General features: G+C 42.1%; 1 protein-coding gene across 4 annotated transcripts in view; it reads left to right on the top strand.

The window, feature by feature from the left end:
- Positions 1–8,677: 8,677 nt before the first annotated feature.
- Positions 8,678–19,156, top strand: part of NEIL3 (nei like DNA glycosylase 3) — a 29,154-nt gene continuing 18,675 nt past the window's right edge. For 3 of the 4 annotated variants that reach the window (XR_003533187.1, XM_027676674.1, XM_027676673.1), the window contains exons 1-2: positions 8,678–8,770; positions 14,983–15,098. Coding sequence is in view for 3 of the 4 variants with exons in the window: in XM_027676674.1 (XP_027532475.1) it covers positions 8,678–8,770; positions 14,983–15,098 (209 nt within the window). In the remaining variant the exon portion in view is untranslated. Of the gene's footprint in view, positions 8,771–8,904; positions 8,945–14,982; positions 15,099–19,156 lie in introns of those variants that run through there. The other variant, XM_027676676.1, reaches the window with a different exon arrangement.

Below are 19,156 nucleotides of genomic sequence, written 5' to 3'. Positions count from 1 at the left end.
AGAAGCGTAGAAAGCCTTGCCCTTCTTTTCTGCTAAGCAAACGCTGCTTTCTCAGCTTCTCGCCGTCCATCTTGTTCTCCAGCTTCCTAAATATATTGGTGGAGCTCGACTGGACTCGCTCTAGTTTGTCATTGTATTCCTGTGCCGAGGGATCCAGAGGTGCACACGGGCGCCTGGCTGTGGCTTGCCGTGGTGTGACTGAGCAGAGTCCAGCGCTCTCGTGTCCCGCCCGCTGCAGCCCCGCCTGCCGTGCGCCCGCGCTGCCACCAGGGCGCGCTGCTGGATCGGCTTCCCTGTGGCCAAGGGACGCCGGCAGGCCCGTCCTGCCGCGCCGCTTCTCCGCCAATCAGCCCCTGGGCCAGCATTTGTTCCATGTGATTACTCCACCCCAGGAACTGGGCTTTGAAAAGGAAGGATCTTCTCGCTTCTATACAAGCCAAGGCTTCTTTGTTTCTGAGTTTCCTCAACTCTACAAAATACACTACATCTTATATGCTCTGAAACCCAGCAAGTCTTTTACCAATTCTAGTCTTTAAAGACTGCATTTGTTTTCTATTTTTGCTTCCTTCTGCTCCTTTTCCTTCTTACCCCTTGAGGAAAAAAAAAATCTTGGCTGGTCCTTCTCCACTTTCCAAAGCCCTCCCTGGCTTGAAAGCCAGGAATGAAATGAAAACCTCAGCTGCAATAATGATACACTGCTTCCTTCCAGCCAGGAGGAAAAATCTTTTTTGACTCTTCACAAGGAAAGGCAGAAATTCATAAAGAGCTAAAGCTCTTCTACATCAAAACTGTCTCTAGCCTTTATCAAACCCAGCAAGACCCATCCTTTCCTTCCAAACTGTTATCCTTGACTAAGGTTCAAGAATAAAGTAGTAGCTATAAGCTCTTCAGGCCAGTCAGGAAGCTGGACAACACTTTTGGGCGAAATTAGTACTGTGGAAGACAAAAATAGAAATAAAGTTCATAAAATGGGACATTCACATTACTTCCATTAGCCAATTCGAGTTCTGTTATTGCATTCTCTCTTGCTGATAAGGGTGCAAGTAATAAATAGGGAATCCACCCAGTTTTGTTTAATTTACCGGCATTGTTTGAGGAGCTATGAATCATGTCAGAGATTTAAAGGGATTACTGATAGCGAAGAGTGTAACCTTTCTTCCAATACAACAGCTGTTCTGAAAAATTTCCATAATAACAGTTGCTTTTAATTACATAATGAACTGCAAAGCCTTTTTAGCTTCATATCAATAATGCAGCTTTGATTCAAAAGTTACTAAAGAGATAATCCTCAGCCTTTTTTGTCAAGGCCAGTTTGTGAATAGCAATGATTTAAATCCCAATGTCATAATTTTTTTCAAGGGAAGGAAAGAGTAGTCTTTATTTCCCTGGAACTTGGACAGAGAAATTACAAGCAATGCTTGGAAAACACTGTTTTCATAAGAGTCCTCCAAGAAATTCTACTGATGCCTAAACAGGCACAAACACATTTAAAATAAAAATATCAGAAATGTGGCATAGATATGAGAAAAAAATTATCCTAAAATATCTAGTCAAACACTACTGATAAGAATAAATAATAAATCTCTATATCTAGAATTGGTGTGTTTTATTAAAGAAGGATTATTTTTACTAATTTTCAAGGCCCTGCCAAGTCAGGGAAAATTGCATTTCTTTATCTTCCACTCTTCCTGCTTCTCTCTGTGATTAAATACTGGCCTCTGACTGCTTAATGCTTATTCATTCCTCATTTTCTGGGCAGATCACTAGTTTGTGAAGGTAATTAGAACCCCCTGCTATTTCTTCTAAGCCTTGAATCTTCAGGCTAATTAAAATGGAGTGCTGCATATATACATGCAGCTGACAAAGGCTTGTAGCAAGGTACTAGGAATCATACTGTTTGTGTAACAGAGAAGTAAAAACTGTTTGCATCTGCTAGGACAGTTTTTGCTATGGCCCTCAATTTATTTTGCCCAGCAAACATCACTTATTTTGTTCTGTTATAGGAGCTTCCTGTATCTTCTAATACTATCTATGCTTTTGAACAAATAATATCCTAATATTTTTTCAGTACAACATTCAAGTATAGCACCTAAACTTGAAGAAAAGTTGGCAAGTTCTTCATGCTAAAATCATCTTCTCCCAATTCCTCTCATTTTTCCCTGAGGAGTTAATCTTAAATGCAAAACATCCAGGATAAGTGAATACACATCAGAGAAGTGCATATATAAATGCATTATAGGCAAGAAGGCTACAAAGAATGTTTCTGCCTCTCTCCAGGTACCATTTTTCTTCTTTCATCTGTTTTAGCATGGAGATAGCCTAGAGGCACTGCCGGACACTTTTTCTTAAAGATCTTCAAGGCTTTACTCTTTGAACAAACTACTGCAAGTTTTAAATGTTTCCTTTTTTCCTCCAGACAAATGTAGTAACTTTTACTTAATTTGGGAGGAGCCAATATCTATCAGCTAAACAAGGAAAACTACTGGCACTGAACTGCGTCTCAAGATGAAGTAAAGTTATGAGCAATGTTCATAAGTTGCCAAGAAGGTTGTCTGTACTTATCCCATGAATATCCAGCTTCAGTAAGATCTGTTGTTCCCACCCTGAGGCAGATGCACATTGCTGTCTTACTTGTTTCTCCAAATGACGTTGAACTATGACTGTAAATGAGACTATGCCTTTGTGAATGGGTAGAGGCATCCATCCTGATGGATTCGAGTATCTAAAAGCAACAAGAGTATTTAACTGGGAAAAGAATAAGAACTTTTAAGGAGTCTATGGTTTTCAGCACAAACTCATACAGTAACTTTGGTTTTTTTCAATTATTTTCCAAACATTATATTTCTGAATTTAAGCAGGGGTTTAGTTAATTTTTCTCCAATATTAATCTATAATTTAAGAACTGCAAAAGATCTGTTCTTCTTTTGGTATAATATTTTGAAAAGAACCATTCGGGAAAGAAATTTGATATGCTTGTATGGTTATAGAATTTTGAAATGCCATAATTTGTGTACTGCACTGAGTATTTCTGAAGAAATCCATATATTTACAGATCTTTTTCTCCAGTTTTTCTTTCTAACACAAAAACCCCAAACTTAGTTTATAATAGTTCAATCTCAGATGTCTGATACCAGATATAAGTAGTCAAAAAATAGGGTTTCCTGCATTCAACTTCAATGTTACATAGCCTTGAAGATACAGAATCGCATTCACAGAATCATAGAATTGGTCAGGTTGGAAGGGACCACAGTGAGTCACCTGGTCCAACCTCCCTGTTTAAGCAGGGCCATCTTAGAGCGCATTGCACAGGATTGCATCCAGATAGTTCTTGAATATCTCCAGTGAGGGAGATTCCACAGCCTCTCTGGGCAATCTGTTCCAGTGCTCGGTCACCCACACAGGAAAGAAATTCTGTCTTATTTAGGTGGAGCTTCCTGTACACCAGTTTCTGCCTGTAACCTCTTGTCCTATTGCTTGGCACCACCAAGAAGAGCCTGGCTCCATCCCCTTCAGATCCCCTCACCTTCCCTTCATATACTTCCATATATAAATGAGGTCTCCTCTCAGTCATCTCTTCTGAAGGCTGAACAGGCCCAGCTCCCTCACCCCTTCCTCATAAGTGAGGTGCTCCAGTCCCTTAATCATCTTTGTAGCCCTCAGAAGGACCTGCTCCCGGAGCTCCATGTCTCTCTTGTACTGAGGAGCCCAGAACTGGACACAGCACTCCAGATGCACCTCACTAGAGCCTCTCTTGACCTGCTGGCAATGCTCTTCCTAATGCACCCCAGGATACCACTGGCCTTCTTGGCCACAAGGGCACACTGCTGGCTCTTGGAGAGATTGTTGGCCACTAGGATCCCCAGGTTCTTCTCCACAGAGCTGCTTTTCAGCAGGTTCGCCTCCAGCCTGTACTGGTGCATGGGGTTATTCCTGCCCTGGTGCAGGACCCTGCATTTGCCTTGTAGTCCTTCATCCCAGTGTTCTAAGGAAGCTAAGTTTCTGCTGTAGCCAATTATCTGCCCCTAGAATGTGCTCACAAATCAAGACTAGAAGACAAGCGTTTCTTTATACCTCATTTGTAGATGGAATTGTTTAACTATCTCTACATATCTTACTTTCAGAGTGTGCTCCAAGAGAGATAGTTTCTTGTGAGGTTTACCAGGTCAACTTTGAACAAAAACATGGTCAGGAGTGCAGTCTCACTTGTAGTGGTGCAACTCTCTTTCCTGCTGGCTTAAAATAGTCACCCAAGAAGTAATATATCTAGGTTCAAAGCACTCCACATGATTTGGAGCAGCATATGGACTGTTGATCTCTTGCTACCTAAGGAACTGTCATTATCACTGGGTTATTAGGTACTCTAATGGAGAAAGGAAGAGGAATCTTTTAGTAATAAGACACTTCCCTTCAATTAAAAAAAAAAGAAGTGTGTAGATAGATGCTGAATACTTAATTACATAACTTAATAACTACATCATAAAGACAGAGATTTACTCCCAAAAAGCCCACATTAAATTCATAATCTCAAAAGCTCCCATTACAATTAATGGCAAGATCACAGCCTTAGTCCAGAGATAGTTCTATTACAAAATTTGAAGTCTGAGGTGGCTATGTTCAAGAGTCAGGTGTTGAAAATTAATTCCAGGCTAATCTAAATGACCTTGGTACTTGTCATTGCTCTAGTTAAAAACAAAGTATGCAAAGAAAAGGCATTCTGATAAGAGGAATGTAGTCTCAGTTCAGAACACTGTTTCTGCTAGTCTACTGCATACTTGCTCAGGAGTTAGAAGCTCTAGGATCAATTGCTTTCCAATTCCCAGGGGAAAGATGCACCACTGATTGTCTAGGTATCAATGGATTGCTACAGCTGCTTAAAGAAGCTGCCACATTCTCTTTTTTGAAAAAATTTACTTTGCTCGGATATCTAACCAAAGGACTGTTTCATGGCTATGAATCCAGACTGCAGAGGGGCATCTAGGAAACTTCATGGCACTTCCAGACAGTACCTGCCTCAGCATACAAGTGAATCCTGTTCTCAGATGTAACTCTCCCCTTACATTGCATAAGGAAAATAGGTGACTGCTTGAAGTTATGCAGCAGGGTATCCAATAGCAGAAACTAGCATTGTTCCCTGTGTGGCTAATGGAGAGAAAGACCTAATGAGGCCTGTGCTCTAAATCACTGTCTGGTAAGGTGCCTACCTTTTGCCATTGATTAGATGGAGAGTTCAGAGTTTCCATTACCTTAGAGATATAATATAGTTGATGAACCTCAATTATTACTGAATATTAGGGAGTGTGAATAGCTTGCAACTCTCCTTTTAAGTCTAACTTCCTCTTGTGGATTTAACCCTTTGGTCTGAGCAGAAGAAAAAGTCAGATTTAAGATAGATTATTTCTGCTTTTTCTTTCTTTTTTTTCCCCCTCCCAGCAAAGGACGAGAGATTAATACGGTATGAAGGTCTCTTAGAACAGAAGTATGCTCTTCAATGTTGGAAAGCAACACATATCTAACTACTGATTGAAAATGGCAAAATTACTCTGTTGAAAACTAACATGTCAAGCTAGCCAAGGTATTCAAAGGTGATTACTTTTTTTCATCTCTTGGGAAATCAAAGATTAATATAGAGATAAGAAGCTATTTTTCTAAAAGAGTGGTGTCTTGCTTACGGCCAGCCAACCAGTCATTGACAGGTGAACCTGACTATTGTGACAATATTTGGCAATATGTCAATCAGTAATTTTTTTAAATATAATTGCACACAAAATTAAATGGTTTAAGGTCTTTTTGCACCCTCTGTCTGTCTTACTCTAAAGCACATCCTGCTCTGGCAACTTAAATTACAATCTATTAAACTTCTATAAGTAATTTAATTTCTTGTTTAGTATATGAATTCAAACACTAAGAATAGGCTTATCTCTGACCAGTTTTCAAGAGGCAGAAATTAGAATAGTACTATTAAGTACCAACTATTCATTTTACTTTCAAACCATGAATCCATTAATTACAAGTATTTTGAACGTATACTTCACGTTCAGTGAGAATGGTACGTAAGTTGTAGCATTTTACTATGGCTGCAACAGTGAATTAAATGCAAGAATCTCCCATATTAAAACTGTTACTCGCAACTTGGTTAATAGTTTTATATTGATATTTCACTGCAATTTCCAAAGAACCTCCTTGCTCTCTTTCTTTACAATAACTGAAGCTGTAAAAAAAAGTTACAATAGTATGGGCTTTTTTGTTAACGGAAAGCAAGACGTCTCCACAAATAAAAGGATTCCAACACTCTAAACATTATTTATTTTGAGATAACTGAAAAAAATAATTTAACTATGCGTCCATAACAACTATGCATGACCCTCAAAAATCACTGGCAGACCAGGAATTAATAACCAGAACACATTCCCTGAACAGTGCAACTATTTGGATTAATTGCGTTAAGAGACTTAATTTTGAAGGATTTGGGAATGTTTTTGCAAGGTTTAGGAAGGATTTCATTGGGATTACATAATGAGAAATTTTAAGTGTGCTTAACTGGTCATATTAACTCTCTAGGCAACCATGAAACATATCAGTCATCCACTGCTTAATAATTCTTATCCAAGATTTTGTTGCCATAAAGGGAATATCTTTATAATTCACTGTATACTTTAGCCAGCCAGCAGAAAAAAACCCTGTGCCTTAGCAAGAATCTCAGTGCTGATGTTGTTCTTCAGACTGTTGGATTAGGACAGGGTGTGCTTGTACTCTGCATATTGTTGTTCTCTTGTGTTGCCTTCAGAGAAACGTAACTTTACTATTTCATCTAAAATGATATTCCATTTAAATTGGTCTATATTTGCCACTGATAATATTCCTTGCCAATATCTTTATTCAAAGCTCTGCTAATTGCAAATTTAACTTAGGTATTTAAACTAAGCATCAATGTCCTATGACTAAGATATTATTTCAAGGGAGAAAATGTGCATAAACAAAAACGTTTTAGCAACTGGATGTCAGTAGCTCTACTTGTGCAAAATAACCACATCAATTTTATGCCAAATGTCCTGTGACATGAACTGATACAAAAAGGCAGGCAATCAAGTCTTCTACATAAATTTTGGAAAATTGAATTTAAAAAAAAGTTTTTTACTTTTCATAATTCTGGAAAGCCTGCAGTTTTGGAAAAAAAATGTACTTTTCTTTTTTCTTTTTTTTTTTTTTTCCTAATGAGATCACAGCTGCAGTAATATACCAAAATGTGTGTCCAGTTCTGAGCATGCTGTTCTATTGTAGGCTGTAATCTGAATGTAAATATTGCAAATACACAAAAAAAAATCAAAAAATCATGCCTGCAAACACCATTGGGAAAAATAAGAGGCAGCTGTGCACATAGCTACAATAACAGGGGACAAATCTATGAACAGATATAGATTTACTCAATTTCTGTTTTAAAAATAGAATCTCCCTTTCACTGCAGGTAACTTGCCTTATTTGCTACATCAATTATCATTGTACAGAGAAACACTGATTTTTTTTGATGTAAAGGCAGACAGGAAGTAAAAAAATAGTTAGATATTAAACTTATACTTGAGTGAGATTAATTTGCTTGTTTGTTCTTGAAATATGCATATTTAATTACCTGTGGGAGATGTTCTTGTGGACATTGGATTTTTTGAAATCAAAATAAGGTGTGTACAATTATTGATGGAATTACCTGCTAAGGAATTGTAAATAAGGTTAATGAAAACTTTTATTTGATGATGATGATTATGTTGAAAAACATTATATTTGATAGCCAAGTAACAGGACCTATTGTCTGTACTTTTAAAGTGCTTAGATATAAAACCCCAAGTTATGTACTAATTTCTAACTGCTTGGAAGTAACAGTGAGGCAGGACTTAAGGGTAGCAGAAAAATCAGTTTGTGTTTTGCATACCATTTTTGAACATTGGTGATTTCTCCCTGGTAAGCTTAATTCTCTGGCTGACAATTGTCTCATTGTTTTAATTTTGGATGATCAGAGCAAAAACACCACTGAGAAAAAGAAAAAAGGAATTTGCAGCAAGGGCAGCATACCTAAACTTTAGTGGAACATGTAAATTAAGTTTTATTTCATAATTTAGCCTGATTTAGCCACTTCCTTTCATGTAAAAAAATAAGTTATTCTTTTAGGAATAAACACATTTTGATTGAACCCAGACAGAAGACTGGATATGGACTGTTTATATGAGAAATAACATTGAGAGCTTTCACCAGCATAAGTACGCCTCACAAGGCATCGGTGTCTAATGTTCTACCTTATACTTCAAGTTCCCTCAAATTTCTTAGAGCTTGTAGAGTTCATTAAGCTTATTCTTGCTTCAAGTGCAGCAGGGAAAGCAGCATTTCCCTTGCGTAAAGCTGGACTGACTGCAAAAACACATTAAATACTGACTTTTCAAAGACTGGAATTAAATTCTAAATGTGCATCAAGTAAGTCTTAAAGGAAGATGGGCTCGCGAGAGTGCTTTAGGAAGACTGCAAGAGCTAATGAGGTACCTCAGAGCACTACAGATTCACACTCCTGACGGAAATAAACAGGATGTGAGGTGTTATCTCCGCGGCACGGAGGCGGCCCGGCCCCCGCCGCGGCAGCGTCACCGCTGGCGAGCGGGAGATTCGAAGGGAGGCGGCGGCGCGGGGCTGGGCGGCCATGGTGGAGGGCCCGGGCTGTGCCCTCTGCGGGGAGCGCCTGCGGGCACGGCTGCGGGGGGGACAGGCCGTGCGGCGAGCCCGGAGCGGCGCCGTGAGTGAGGGCCCGGGGCCGGGGGAGCGGCTCGGCAGCCGGGGCAGGGCGGGCCGGGGCAGCCGCCGCGGGCAGCGACTCACAGCGCTGGAGCTCCTTGGGGCTGAGCGCGGCACTGGGGGCTGGTTGGTGCCTCCCCGCCTGGCCCCCGGCTGCCGTGATCTGTGGATGGTGGTGGGTGTTGTCGTCCGTGCATACTGTCTCTGTTCTTCCTTTGAATTATAAAATATCCTTGTCATCAACAAAGTAAATAAATAGGCCTTAGCAGGTCGGCTATGTAAAGAGGTGCTGAAGCTGTAGAAACAGGAGCTTTAGGAAATTATGAGTGAAAACTTTTAGAATCGCTCTGTTCTCTTAGGTAAATTTCAAAATATCGTTTTGCTTCAGGAAACCTGAAATACTAGGAAAGTTATTACTAATCTAAATTTTTTGCAATCGCTTAAGTCTGTGCATGTGCTAGATGATCTTTAAGGTCCCCTTCCAGCCCAAAACGTTCTGTGATTCTAGTCTGAATTAAACACAAGGGAGAAAAGTACATGTTTCACAGATATCACAGAATATTCTAAGTTGGAAGAGACCCACAGAGATCATCGAGTCCAACTCTTAAGTGAATGGCCCATATGGGGTTCAAACCCACAGCCTTGGTGTTATTAGCACCATGTTAACCTGCAGAAAGGGAGCTTTTACTTCTATAATTTTTTTAAAGTAATTCTAATTAGACCAAGTATTTAAATAAAGGGTGTGACATCTGCTTTCAATGTACACAATACATAGTTTTTCTACTAGTTTTTATCCTTTTTGTTGACAGCATAAAATAATTCACTAGTATAAAACTGACCTTTTAGTAGGTGGAGATGTCAGGATGTCAGTGAGCAGGCCTTAGCTGATAAGCTGTGAAGGTACAAACCTCTGGTTTCGGTTAGAGAGGTAGCTAGGCTATTTTTTTCATGTCTGGTTTTGCTCATCTGTGAAAAATTGTGTGTTGCTTGTGGCCCAAGTAAGTATATTGGATGTCTTCAGACGAAAGCTGGGGAATTTTCCCCCATCTTCAGTGTATATAAGGAATTTGTGATTAAGGCACAATAAGATCATCATGGCTAGGCTTCGCGAACGAAGATTTAGGAAGGGCTCTACCCACGTTTCTTGCAAGCGCGTTGGTGGCTAAAAAGGCCAATACGAGAAAGGCAAGTCCGGTTGCAAAAGATACAGCAGAAAGACTCCTTAGATGGTATATTCTGCAAGGCTCGATTCTTTCTGCGTTGTCTTTTCTCCTCAAGAGTGATCCTGCGTGCTTTCTCAAAAGCATCAGCAGCGTTATAAATGGACTGTCTCCAGGCCTCTCGATTAGAGGCCAGAGTAGACCAGTTATGGTGATCAATATGCCCGAGGCTGAGTTGTTGCTTCAGGGAGTCCTTGTATCTTTTCTTCGGGGCTCCTCGCTTGCGGCAGCCACTGGCAAGTTCACCATAGAGCAGGATCTTAGGGAGCCGGTGGTCCTTCATCCTGGAGACGTGCCCTGCCCATCGCAGTTGCGTTCTCAGTAGCATGGCCTCAATACTTGTGATTGCTGCCTGTTCGAGAACAGATGTGTTGGTCACATAATCTGACCAGTGGATGTTCAGGATTGTACGGAGGCAACGTTGATGGAAGCGTTCTAGGAGACGCAGGTGGTGGCGGTAGATGACCCATGATTCGGAACCATATAAAAGGGTAGACAGCACAATGGCTCTGTAAACACTGATCTTGGTGCTTTTCTTCAAGTGTTTATTACGCCATACTCTTTTATGGAGTTTTCCAAAAGCACTATATGCCTTCGCTAACCTATTGTCTATCTCCCCGTCAAACTTACCATCTGAGGAGATGAGGCTGCCTAAGTAATTAAACTGTTGGACTGATTTGAGTTCTGATTGGCCGATGGTGATGTGGGGGTGATGGAGGACTTCCTGAGGTGCAGGTTGATGGAGAACTTCCGTCTTCTTTAAGCTGACTTCCAGCCCAAAGAACTCAGCAGCATCTGCAAAGCAGGATGTTAAACGCTGCAGAGCTGCTTCTGTGTGGGCGACAAGGGCGGCGTCATCAGCATATAGTAGCTCCCGGACAAGATGGTTTAGGGTCTTAGTGTGGGCCTTCAGACGCCTTAAGTTGAATAGGCTTCCATCAGTACGATATCGAATGTAGATACCATCCTGATCATGGAGGTCTGCCGTGGCCCTTTGGAGCATCATGCTGAAAAAGACTGTGAATAAGGTAGGAGCGAGAACGCAGCCTTGTTTCACACCATTCTTTATTAGAAAGGGCTCAGAAAGTGTGTTGCCATATCTGACTTGGCCGTGCTGATCCTCATGAAGTGAGATGATCATTTTAAGGAACTTGGGGGGACAACCTAAACGTTCCAAAATCTGCCACAGACCTTTTCTGCTCACAGTATCGAAAGCCTTGGTGAGGTCGACAAAGGTTACATAGAGACCTTTGTTCTGTTCCCTACACTTCTCTTGCAGTTGTCTGAGAACAAATATCATGTCTGTGGTGCTCCTGTTGGCTCTGAAGCCGCACTGACTTTCAGGTAGAATTTCTTCTGCTATAGCGGGTATTAGTCTGTTCAGGAGTATTCTTGCTAAGATTTTGCCAGCAATGGAGAGCAGAGTAATACCACGGTAATTTGAGCAGTCTGATTTAGTACCTTTCTTCTTATACAAGGTGATGATGACTGCATCTCGAAGGTCTGAAGGTAGTTCGCCTAGTTCCCAACAGCGCACCACAAGCTCATGAAATTTAGCATGGAGTGCAAGGCCCCCATGTTTCCAGATTTCAGGTGGAATTCCATCAACCCCAGCTGCCTTGCCAATTTTCACCTGCTGTATGGCCTTGAGGGTTTCTCCTAAAGTGGGGGCAGTATCCAATTCGTTTTTCACCGGTCGTTGTGTGATGGACTGAATTGCTGAGTCTTGGACTACACGGTTGGTACTGAAAAGAGTCTGAAAGTGTTCAGACCATCTATTCAGAATGGAGGTTTTATCTGTCAGAAGCGTTTGACCATCTGCACTAAGTAGTGGGCTATGGACTTGGTATGTAGGCCCGTATGCTGTTTTCAGGGCCTCATAGAATCCTTTGTGATCCCCTGTATCTGCACATAGTTGAGTTTTTGCAGCTAAATCGGTCCACCACTTGTTCTGGATGTCACGGAGTTTCTGTTGGAGTTTGCTGCATGCAAGACGAAAGGCTGCTTTTCTTGCGGGACAGGATGGCAGTGCAAGATGTGCTTGGTGGGCAGTTCTCTTCTTCCTCAACAATTCCTGGATTTCTTGATTGTTTTCATCAAACCAATCTTTGTTCTTCTTGAGGGAGAACCCTAAGGATTCTTCAGAGGATTGCAGGATGCAGCTTTTAATATGCTGCCAAATTGCTTCAGGAGAGGAATCTGCAGAATCTGTGGAATGGTTATCAAGCCTAGTTTGAAGGTTTGCCTGGAATCTTTCTCTTACTGTGGCTGATTGGAGATCGTTAACTTGGAGTCTTCTCCTTGGGATATTGCCCTTTTTGGGTTTGAATTTGAGATTGAAGTTGAGTTTACAGCGCACAAGCCGATGGTCTGTTTGGCATTCTGCGCTGGGCATCACGCGGGTGTGGAGGACATCGCGGACATCTCTCCGACGCACCAAGACATAATCAATGAGATGCCAATGCTTAGATCTGGGGTGCATCCAGGTTGTCTTCAGACTATCTTTCTGCTGAAAGATAGTGTTGGTGATGGTAAACTGTTGCTCCGCGCAGAATTCCAGCAGAAGTTGACCATTATCGTTGCAGTTTCCAACACCATGCTTGCCTAGTATTCCTTTCCATGCTTCAAAATTTTTACCTACTCTGGCGTTGAAATCACCAAGGATAATGATCTTATCATCTGCTGGTACTTTTTGGGTAAGGCAGCGCAGGTCAGTGTAAAATTTATCTTTTTCAGCAGGGTCAGCTTGGAGAGTTGGGGCATATATACTAAAGATGACAACGTGATGCTTGTTGTTTAGTGGAAGGCGTAGGGAGATAATGCGGTCAGAGTGACCTGTCGGCAGATTTTCGAGTTTAGGGACAATAGAGTTTTTGATCATGAAACCGACACCTGAGAGATGTTTTTCGGTTCTGGACTTACCTGACCAAAAGAGTGTGTAACTGGCACCGTGTTCCCTGAGGCTGCCTTCCTCATGAAGGCGAACCTCACTGAGAGCGGCTATGTCGATGTTGAGACGGGCCAGTTCATGGGCAATTAGGGCAGAGCGACGCACAGGACGTCCGCTGTCCGCAGAATCGAGCATGGTTCTGATGTTCCAACATGCTAGAGTTAATTTAGGTGCACCTTTGGAGGCAGGTGCATGCCTGTGACTTTTGTTCTTTGTGCGACCGCATTGGAAGAAGATGCCCGTCGGTCTGCGGTTAACCAACCGGGTGAAGGTGGAGATGAGCTTTGTTTAGGCCACCTTTTCTAGGCCCCTCTCCGAGTGGAGCAAGCAGTGCTATCCTTGAGAAGGCTGCTTGGTCGTTCAGGGTGCTGCCCCAAGAGACTCTCATCTCCGTCAGTCTCAAATGACCAATATCCTGAACCGTCTGCATGCAGGGTTGAGTCTGCGGCTCCCAGTGCACCTTTCACCTACCGTTTCGACCCTCGCCCGTCGCTGCAGGACCTTTTGCATGTGGGTAAAGCCTTCAGGCCTGCGCAATGGATTTTTTAGGTGAGATGCAGTATGCGCGGAACTGAACCCACCCTTTAATCCTAAGGTTCATCTGCCAGGGCCAAGCAAGCTTGGACGGTGGCAGCGAGGTCCTCAAGACGTAGGTTTGATTAGAGTGACCTTCTCTTAGATGGATGGCCTTACAGGGCTAAGCGAGCTCCATCTGCCCGGGTTTGGGATGAGAGTTGTCCTTCTCCTAGGATGACTGCCAGAAGGCTAACGAGCTCATCCTGCCCAAGAATGTGGTCCTATGGTTTAGACCTGTCTGACATGGGCGACCCTACCGAAGGCATGAACCCTCGCCAGCATAGCTCGCAACCACATAGGGGTACAAAGGCTACATACCTGTTAGAACGAGTTGGGTAAGCCATTCATTTCCTACTTTACTAACACCTATTTATATACCATCATAAGGAGACAACCAGGAGAAGCCCTTTGTCCTGCCCATCCTTTCAGGATGTATCAGAGCAGAGCAAATATATCCGGAACATGCTGAACCTGGGCGGTGGCCGCAGGTGAGCCAAAAGTGAATAGGTAAATAGACAAACAGAGAAACCAACTGACCAACCGTTCTGGCCCCCGTACCTGTCAAGGCTAGGGTGCCTTTCAAGACCCCAGCCTAGCTGGGGTCCCCATCAATCTAAAAGAACCCACTATCTACCCTGACGATTATCCTTCCAGTAAGATAGTACTTCAATTAAATAGCAATTTATGGAAGAATGTGGTTCAAGATATGTCTGTCTAAGGTATGTCAAAGATTAGTCTTTATAGGTTTATATCTCTCAGGACTAAGCTTTTTAAATTAAGGAGTTATGTTCCTGAGGTTTCGAAAAAGAAATCTCATTGCCTCAGATAGACTCATGTTCATAGCTTTGTACAGTAAAAGTCACCTCAGGGCAGACTCTATTCATTGGCAAATGATCATCCTAAGGGTCTTGTCCTCTAGTAGTGTCCCTCTTGCTGTTCGCCTGCTTCTGAGATTAGACTTTAAACTAGTAGGACGAGAGAAATATCTCTGTGGGCTCAGTGGAGGGTTTTCTGTGAAAATGTGAAACACTGTTTTCTGTTTCCCATGTGAAACACTGAAAGTGTATTATCAGCATTTGGAGAAGAATATACAGCTGCAAATAGCAGAATTGACACTCTGATATGTTTTTAATATTCAAACTGTATCTGTTTAGTTTACACCAGCCTGAGACTCTTATTGTAAATTCATGACTTGAAGGAAAAGGCATAAAATACCCTGAAAAAAAAAGATGTATTGTTTCAATTAGGAAAAAAATTGAGCTAAGTCATGATAGCATTAGCAACAGTGACTGTTTCCTGGGTTAATAGTCCCATTGTTTTTGGTAGAATTGCTTAAAGAGAAAATAGTTAATGTTGTCTGAGTTGAAAAATTAGTTCATACATCTGCTTGCTGAATGTGTACTGATGCTAGAATCAAACAGTATAAATTCTCTTTAATCTTCGTGTGTGTATGTACTCATTTTTCAGACTGCTGCAAGTGAGGAGAGAATCTCTGGTCATGATTTCCTTGTTGGACACATTTACAGGGGTGTGGAGACATTGGGAAAGGAACTTTTTTTGTATTTTGATCAGAAAGCCTTGAGGTAAGAACTGAGAAAAAGGCTTCCTATGCATTCAGACTGATTGTATTTGGTGGGTCATCTTGTTTTTGCTAATGTCAGTTTCAAAGATTTGAAAGCATTATGCAGAAACTTCTCATCAGCCTCTTTGCAGTGCTGGAAATACTGATAAAGTCACATGTTCAGGTAATTTACTGCTTTTCTCTTAGTCTAAGATTTCATAGAATCATAGAATCAGACAGGTTGGAAGGGACCTCTGAGACCATCAAGTCCAACCCTTGATCCACTACCACTGTGGTTACTAGACCATGGCGCTAAGTGCCACATCCAGTCTCATCTTAAAAACCTCCAGGGATGGAGAATCCACCACTTCCCCGGGCAGCCCATTCCAATGCCTGATTACCCTCTCTGTAAAGAATTTCTTCCTAATATCTAACCTAAACCTCCCCTGGCACAGCTTATGACCATGCCCTCTTGTCTTACTCATAGCTACCTGGGAGAAGAGCCAACCCCCACCTGGCTACAACCTCCTTTCAGGTAGTTGTAGAGAGTGATGAGGTCTCCCCTGAGCCTCCTCTTGTCCAGGCTAAACAACCCTAGCGCCCTCAGCCTCTCCTCATAGGACTTGAGTCCCTTCACCAGGGACCTGCTCTGGACCTGCTCCAGCACCTCAATATCCTTCCTGAATTTAGGGGCCCAGAACTGGACACAGCACTCCAGGTGTGGCCTCACCAGTGCTGAGTACAGGGGAAGAGGCACTTCCCTGGACCTGTTGGTCACACTGTTCCTGATCCAGGCCAGGATGCCATTGGCCTTCTTGGCCGCCTGTGCACACTGCTGGCTCATGTTCAGCTTCCTGACAATCCAAACTCCCAGGTCCCTTTCTGCCTGGCTGCTCTCCAGCCACTCTGTCCCCAGCCTGTAGCGCCGCATGGGGTTGTTGTGACCAAAGTGCAGGACCTGGCACTTGGTCTTGTTGAACTTCATCTCGTTGGAATCAACCCAACTCTCCAGCCTGTCCAGGTCCCTCTGCAGAGCCCTCCTGCCTTCCAGCTGATTGGGACTCCCCCCCAACTTAGTGACAGCTGCAAATTTGCTGTTGGTGGACTCAATCCCCTCATCTAAATCATTGATAAAGATATTAAACAGAACTGGGCCCAACACTGATCCCTGGGGGACACCACTAGTGACCGGCCACCAACTGGATGCAGCACCGTTCACCACCACTCTCTGGGCCCGGCCCTCCAACCAGTTCCTAACCCAGCACAGGGTGCCCCTGTCCAAGCCATGGGCTGCCAGCTTTTTCAGGAGTATACTGTGGGAGACAGTGTCAAAGGCTTTGCTGAAGTCCAGGTAGACTTCAGCCTTCCCCTCATCCACCAGGTGGGTCACCTGATCATAAAAGGAGATCAGGTTGGTCAGACGGGACCTGTCCTTCCTAAATCTGTGCTGGCTGGGTCTGATCCATCCTGTAGGTGCAGTGTGATTGCACTTAGGATAATCTGCTCCATAACCTTGCCAGGCACTGAGGTCAGGCTGACAGGCCTGTAGTTTGCCAGGTCCTCCTTCCAGCCCTTTTTGTGGATGGGCGTGATATTGGCCAACTTCCAATCATCTGAACCAGGACTGTTGGTAGATGATGGACAGCAGCTGAGCAAGCTCTTCTACCAGCTCCCTCATCACCCTTGGGTGGATCCCATCTGGTCCCATAGACTGGGGATCCAAGTGGCTCAGCAGGTCACTAATTGTTTCCTCCTGGATTACAGGAGGGCTATTCAGCTTTTTATCTCTGTCTACTAGCCCCAGAAGCCAGCTGTCCTCAGGACAACCTGTCTTACTGTTGAAAACTGAGGTAAAGAAGGTGTTAAATACCTCAGCCTTTTCCTCATCTTTGATAACTATATTCCCGCCCATGTCCAATAAAGAATGAAGGTTTTCCTTGCCCCTCCTTTTGCTATTGATGTATCTGTAGAAGGACTTTTTCTTTCACAGAAGTGGCGAGATTATGTTCAAGTTGTGCCTTCGTCTCTCTAATTTTCTTTCTACATGACCGAACTATATTCCTAAATTCTTCCTGAGTAGCCAGCCCTTTTTTCCATAATCGGTAGGCTCTCTTTTTTACCCTAATTTCCTTTAAAATCTCCCTGTTCAGCCAGATCGGTCATCTTCCCTGCCAACTTGCCTTTCAGCAGACTGGGACAGCCTGCTCCTGTGCTTTCAAGACTTTCTTCTTGAAGCATGTCCATCCCTCCTGGACCCCTTTGTTTTCAAGGGTTGTTTCCCAGGGTACACTCTGAACCAGTCTTCTGAATAGGCCGAAATCTGCCCTCTGGAAGTCGAGCGTAGAGGTTTTATTGATGGCCTTCTTTGCATCTCTGAGTATTGAAAACTCTTATTTCATGGTCACTATGCCCCAGATGGCCTCCAACCACCACATCTCCCACCAGCCCCTCTTTGTTTGAAAACACAAGGTCTAGCAGGGCCCCATCCCTGGTAGGCTAATTTACCAGCTGGAGCAGGAAATTATCCTCTATGATAAGGTATCTGAAAAGGAGAATTGGTCTTTAAAATGCTTTGTTTCAAATAGGAAATAGTTGTTCTAGTTCTAGAAACTGTATTTAAAGAAGTCTCATTAGCCATGTCACTGATGGGAAGTTATGTATGGGAAAGGTCTCTATGCAGAAGGCAGAAATTACTTATTATCTGATATTGAAGATCTTAATTATCTTGTTTTAAAAATGCATCTTGTGGATCTTAAAAGATGTTAAAGGGGGTGGATGAAGGCTTCAGAAAATGTGTCTTACAGCAGTCTAAGATTGGCTGCCAGGAGACGAAATACGAAATACACCTTCAGAGGATGTATTATTATTTATCAAAGTTAACTCTTAAATATAGAACTTTCTTGTCATGGGGAGGGTTACTGATATATAGATTCTATATCTGTACACAGTTTCTTAACATAACAAAAGCAGCTTTTCTCTTCTGCTAAGATTACCTATAAAAAGCTGGTAGTCATGCTGGAATAATGTCAGACACATCTTGTGAAAGACTGGGCCATGAAGGGTAATTAACTAATTTTATTCTCCTGGATTTTCTCAAGTGGGGAGTGACTTCCTGGTGGGAGAAGTTAACCTGGCCATTAAATTGTTTTATGCAGTTTGGCTACTGCTTACCTGACTTGCATACAAGGAAGATACTTCTGAAATGTTGCCATGTTGTGGACAGTAATTAGAAACTCCAGTTGAGTATATTTGTAATCCATGGTAGGCACTAGAAGCCTTTTTTTTCTAGAGGTACAGTTGAGCAAGGACACCTGGAGAAATTAGTACTTCAGCTTTTTGATGTCCATTTAAACAGGGTCATTAAAGTCACTGAAGAAAATAAATTTTTTTTCTTTTTGATTTTTTGCCTTGAAAGTCACTTAAATAATCAATGAAAATTGAAAAAGGTTCTTTGATAGTTGCAAGTTGTGCAGCAGAGACTTTTGTGAACTGAGTGTTTTGCCATAGAAATGATACAGTTATGTGAGAGATCTTGCTCTAAGCTAGATTCTTATGGTCTGCTATTAATGTAATTTGGAGTGATGAATGGTTTAGAAAAGTTTCTGAAAATTGATAATGCACATATGTTTTTACATAACTGATAATGGACTAAAATATTCTTAGGAAACGGGTAATTGTTGACTCCAAATCCCTTAAAGGAAAGACATCCATTGTCTTGACTTGAAATTATATCTTAGCCCTTAGAACTTGATAATGTGAATTGTCACTTTTTTTGCATCTCTATGTTATAGGCTGTCTGTGCTGCCAGAAATCTTTTATTTTTACAAGGAAAAATGTTTTAAATATAAGCAGATCCTTGCAATATTGTGTAGCACTAAATATTTCTAAAGTCTCACCATTTATTTTAAAATAACAAAAAAGTCATCAACTCCTTACTATTAGTTATCATTGAATAACAGACCCTAGGTTTAATTAGCATGGCTTTTTTATTTGTAATTAAAATTAGTAGGCTTCTGTTTTGCCCTATTTCAAGACTTCAAAGGTAATGAAACACTTCAGAGTGAAATTTTATAGATTTCT

The sequence above is a fragment of the Neopelma chrysocephalum genome, unplaced genomic scaffold (assembly GCF_003984885.1).
Source record: "Neopelma chrysocephalum unplaced genomic scaffold, ASM398488v2 Primary Assembly neopelma1_42, whole genome shotgun sequence".
NCBI lineage: Eukaryota > Metazoa > Chordata > Aves > Passeriformes > Pipridae > Neopelma > Neopelma chrysocephalum.
The sequence above is the reverse complement of the archived record's forward strand: the minus strand, read 5'-3'. Positions and strand labels throughout refer to the sequence as shown.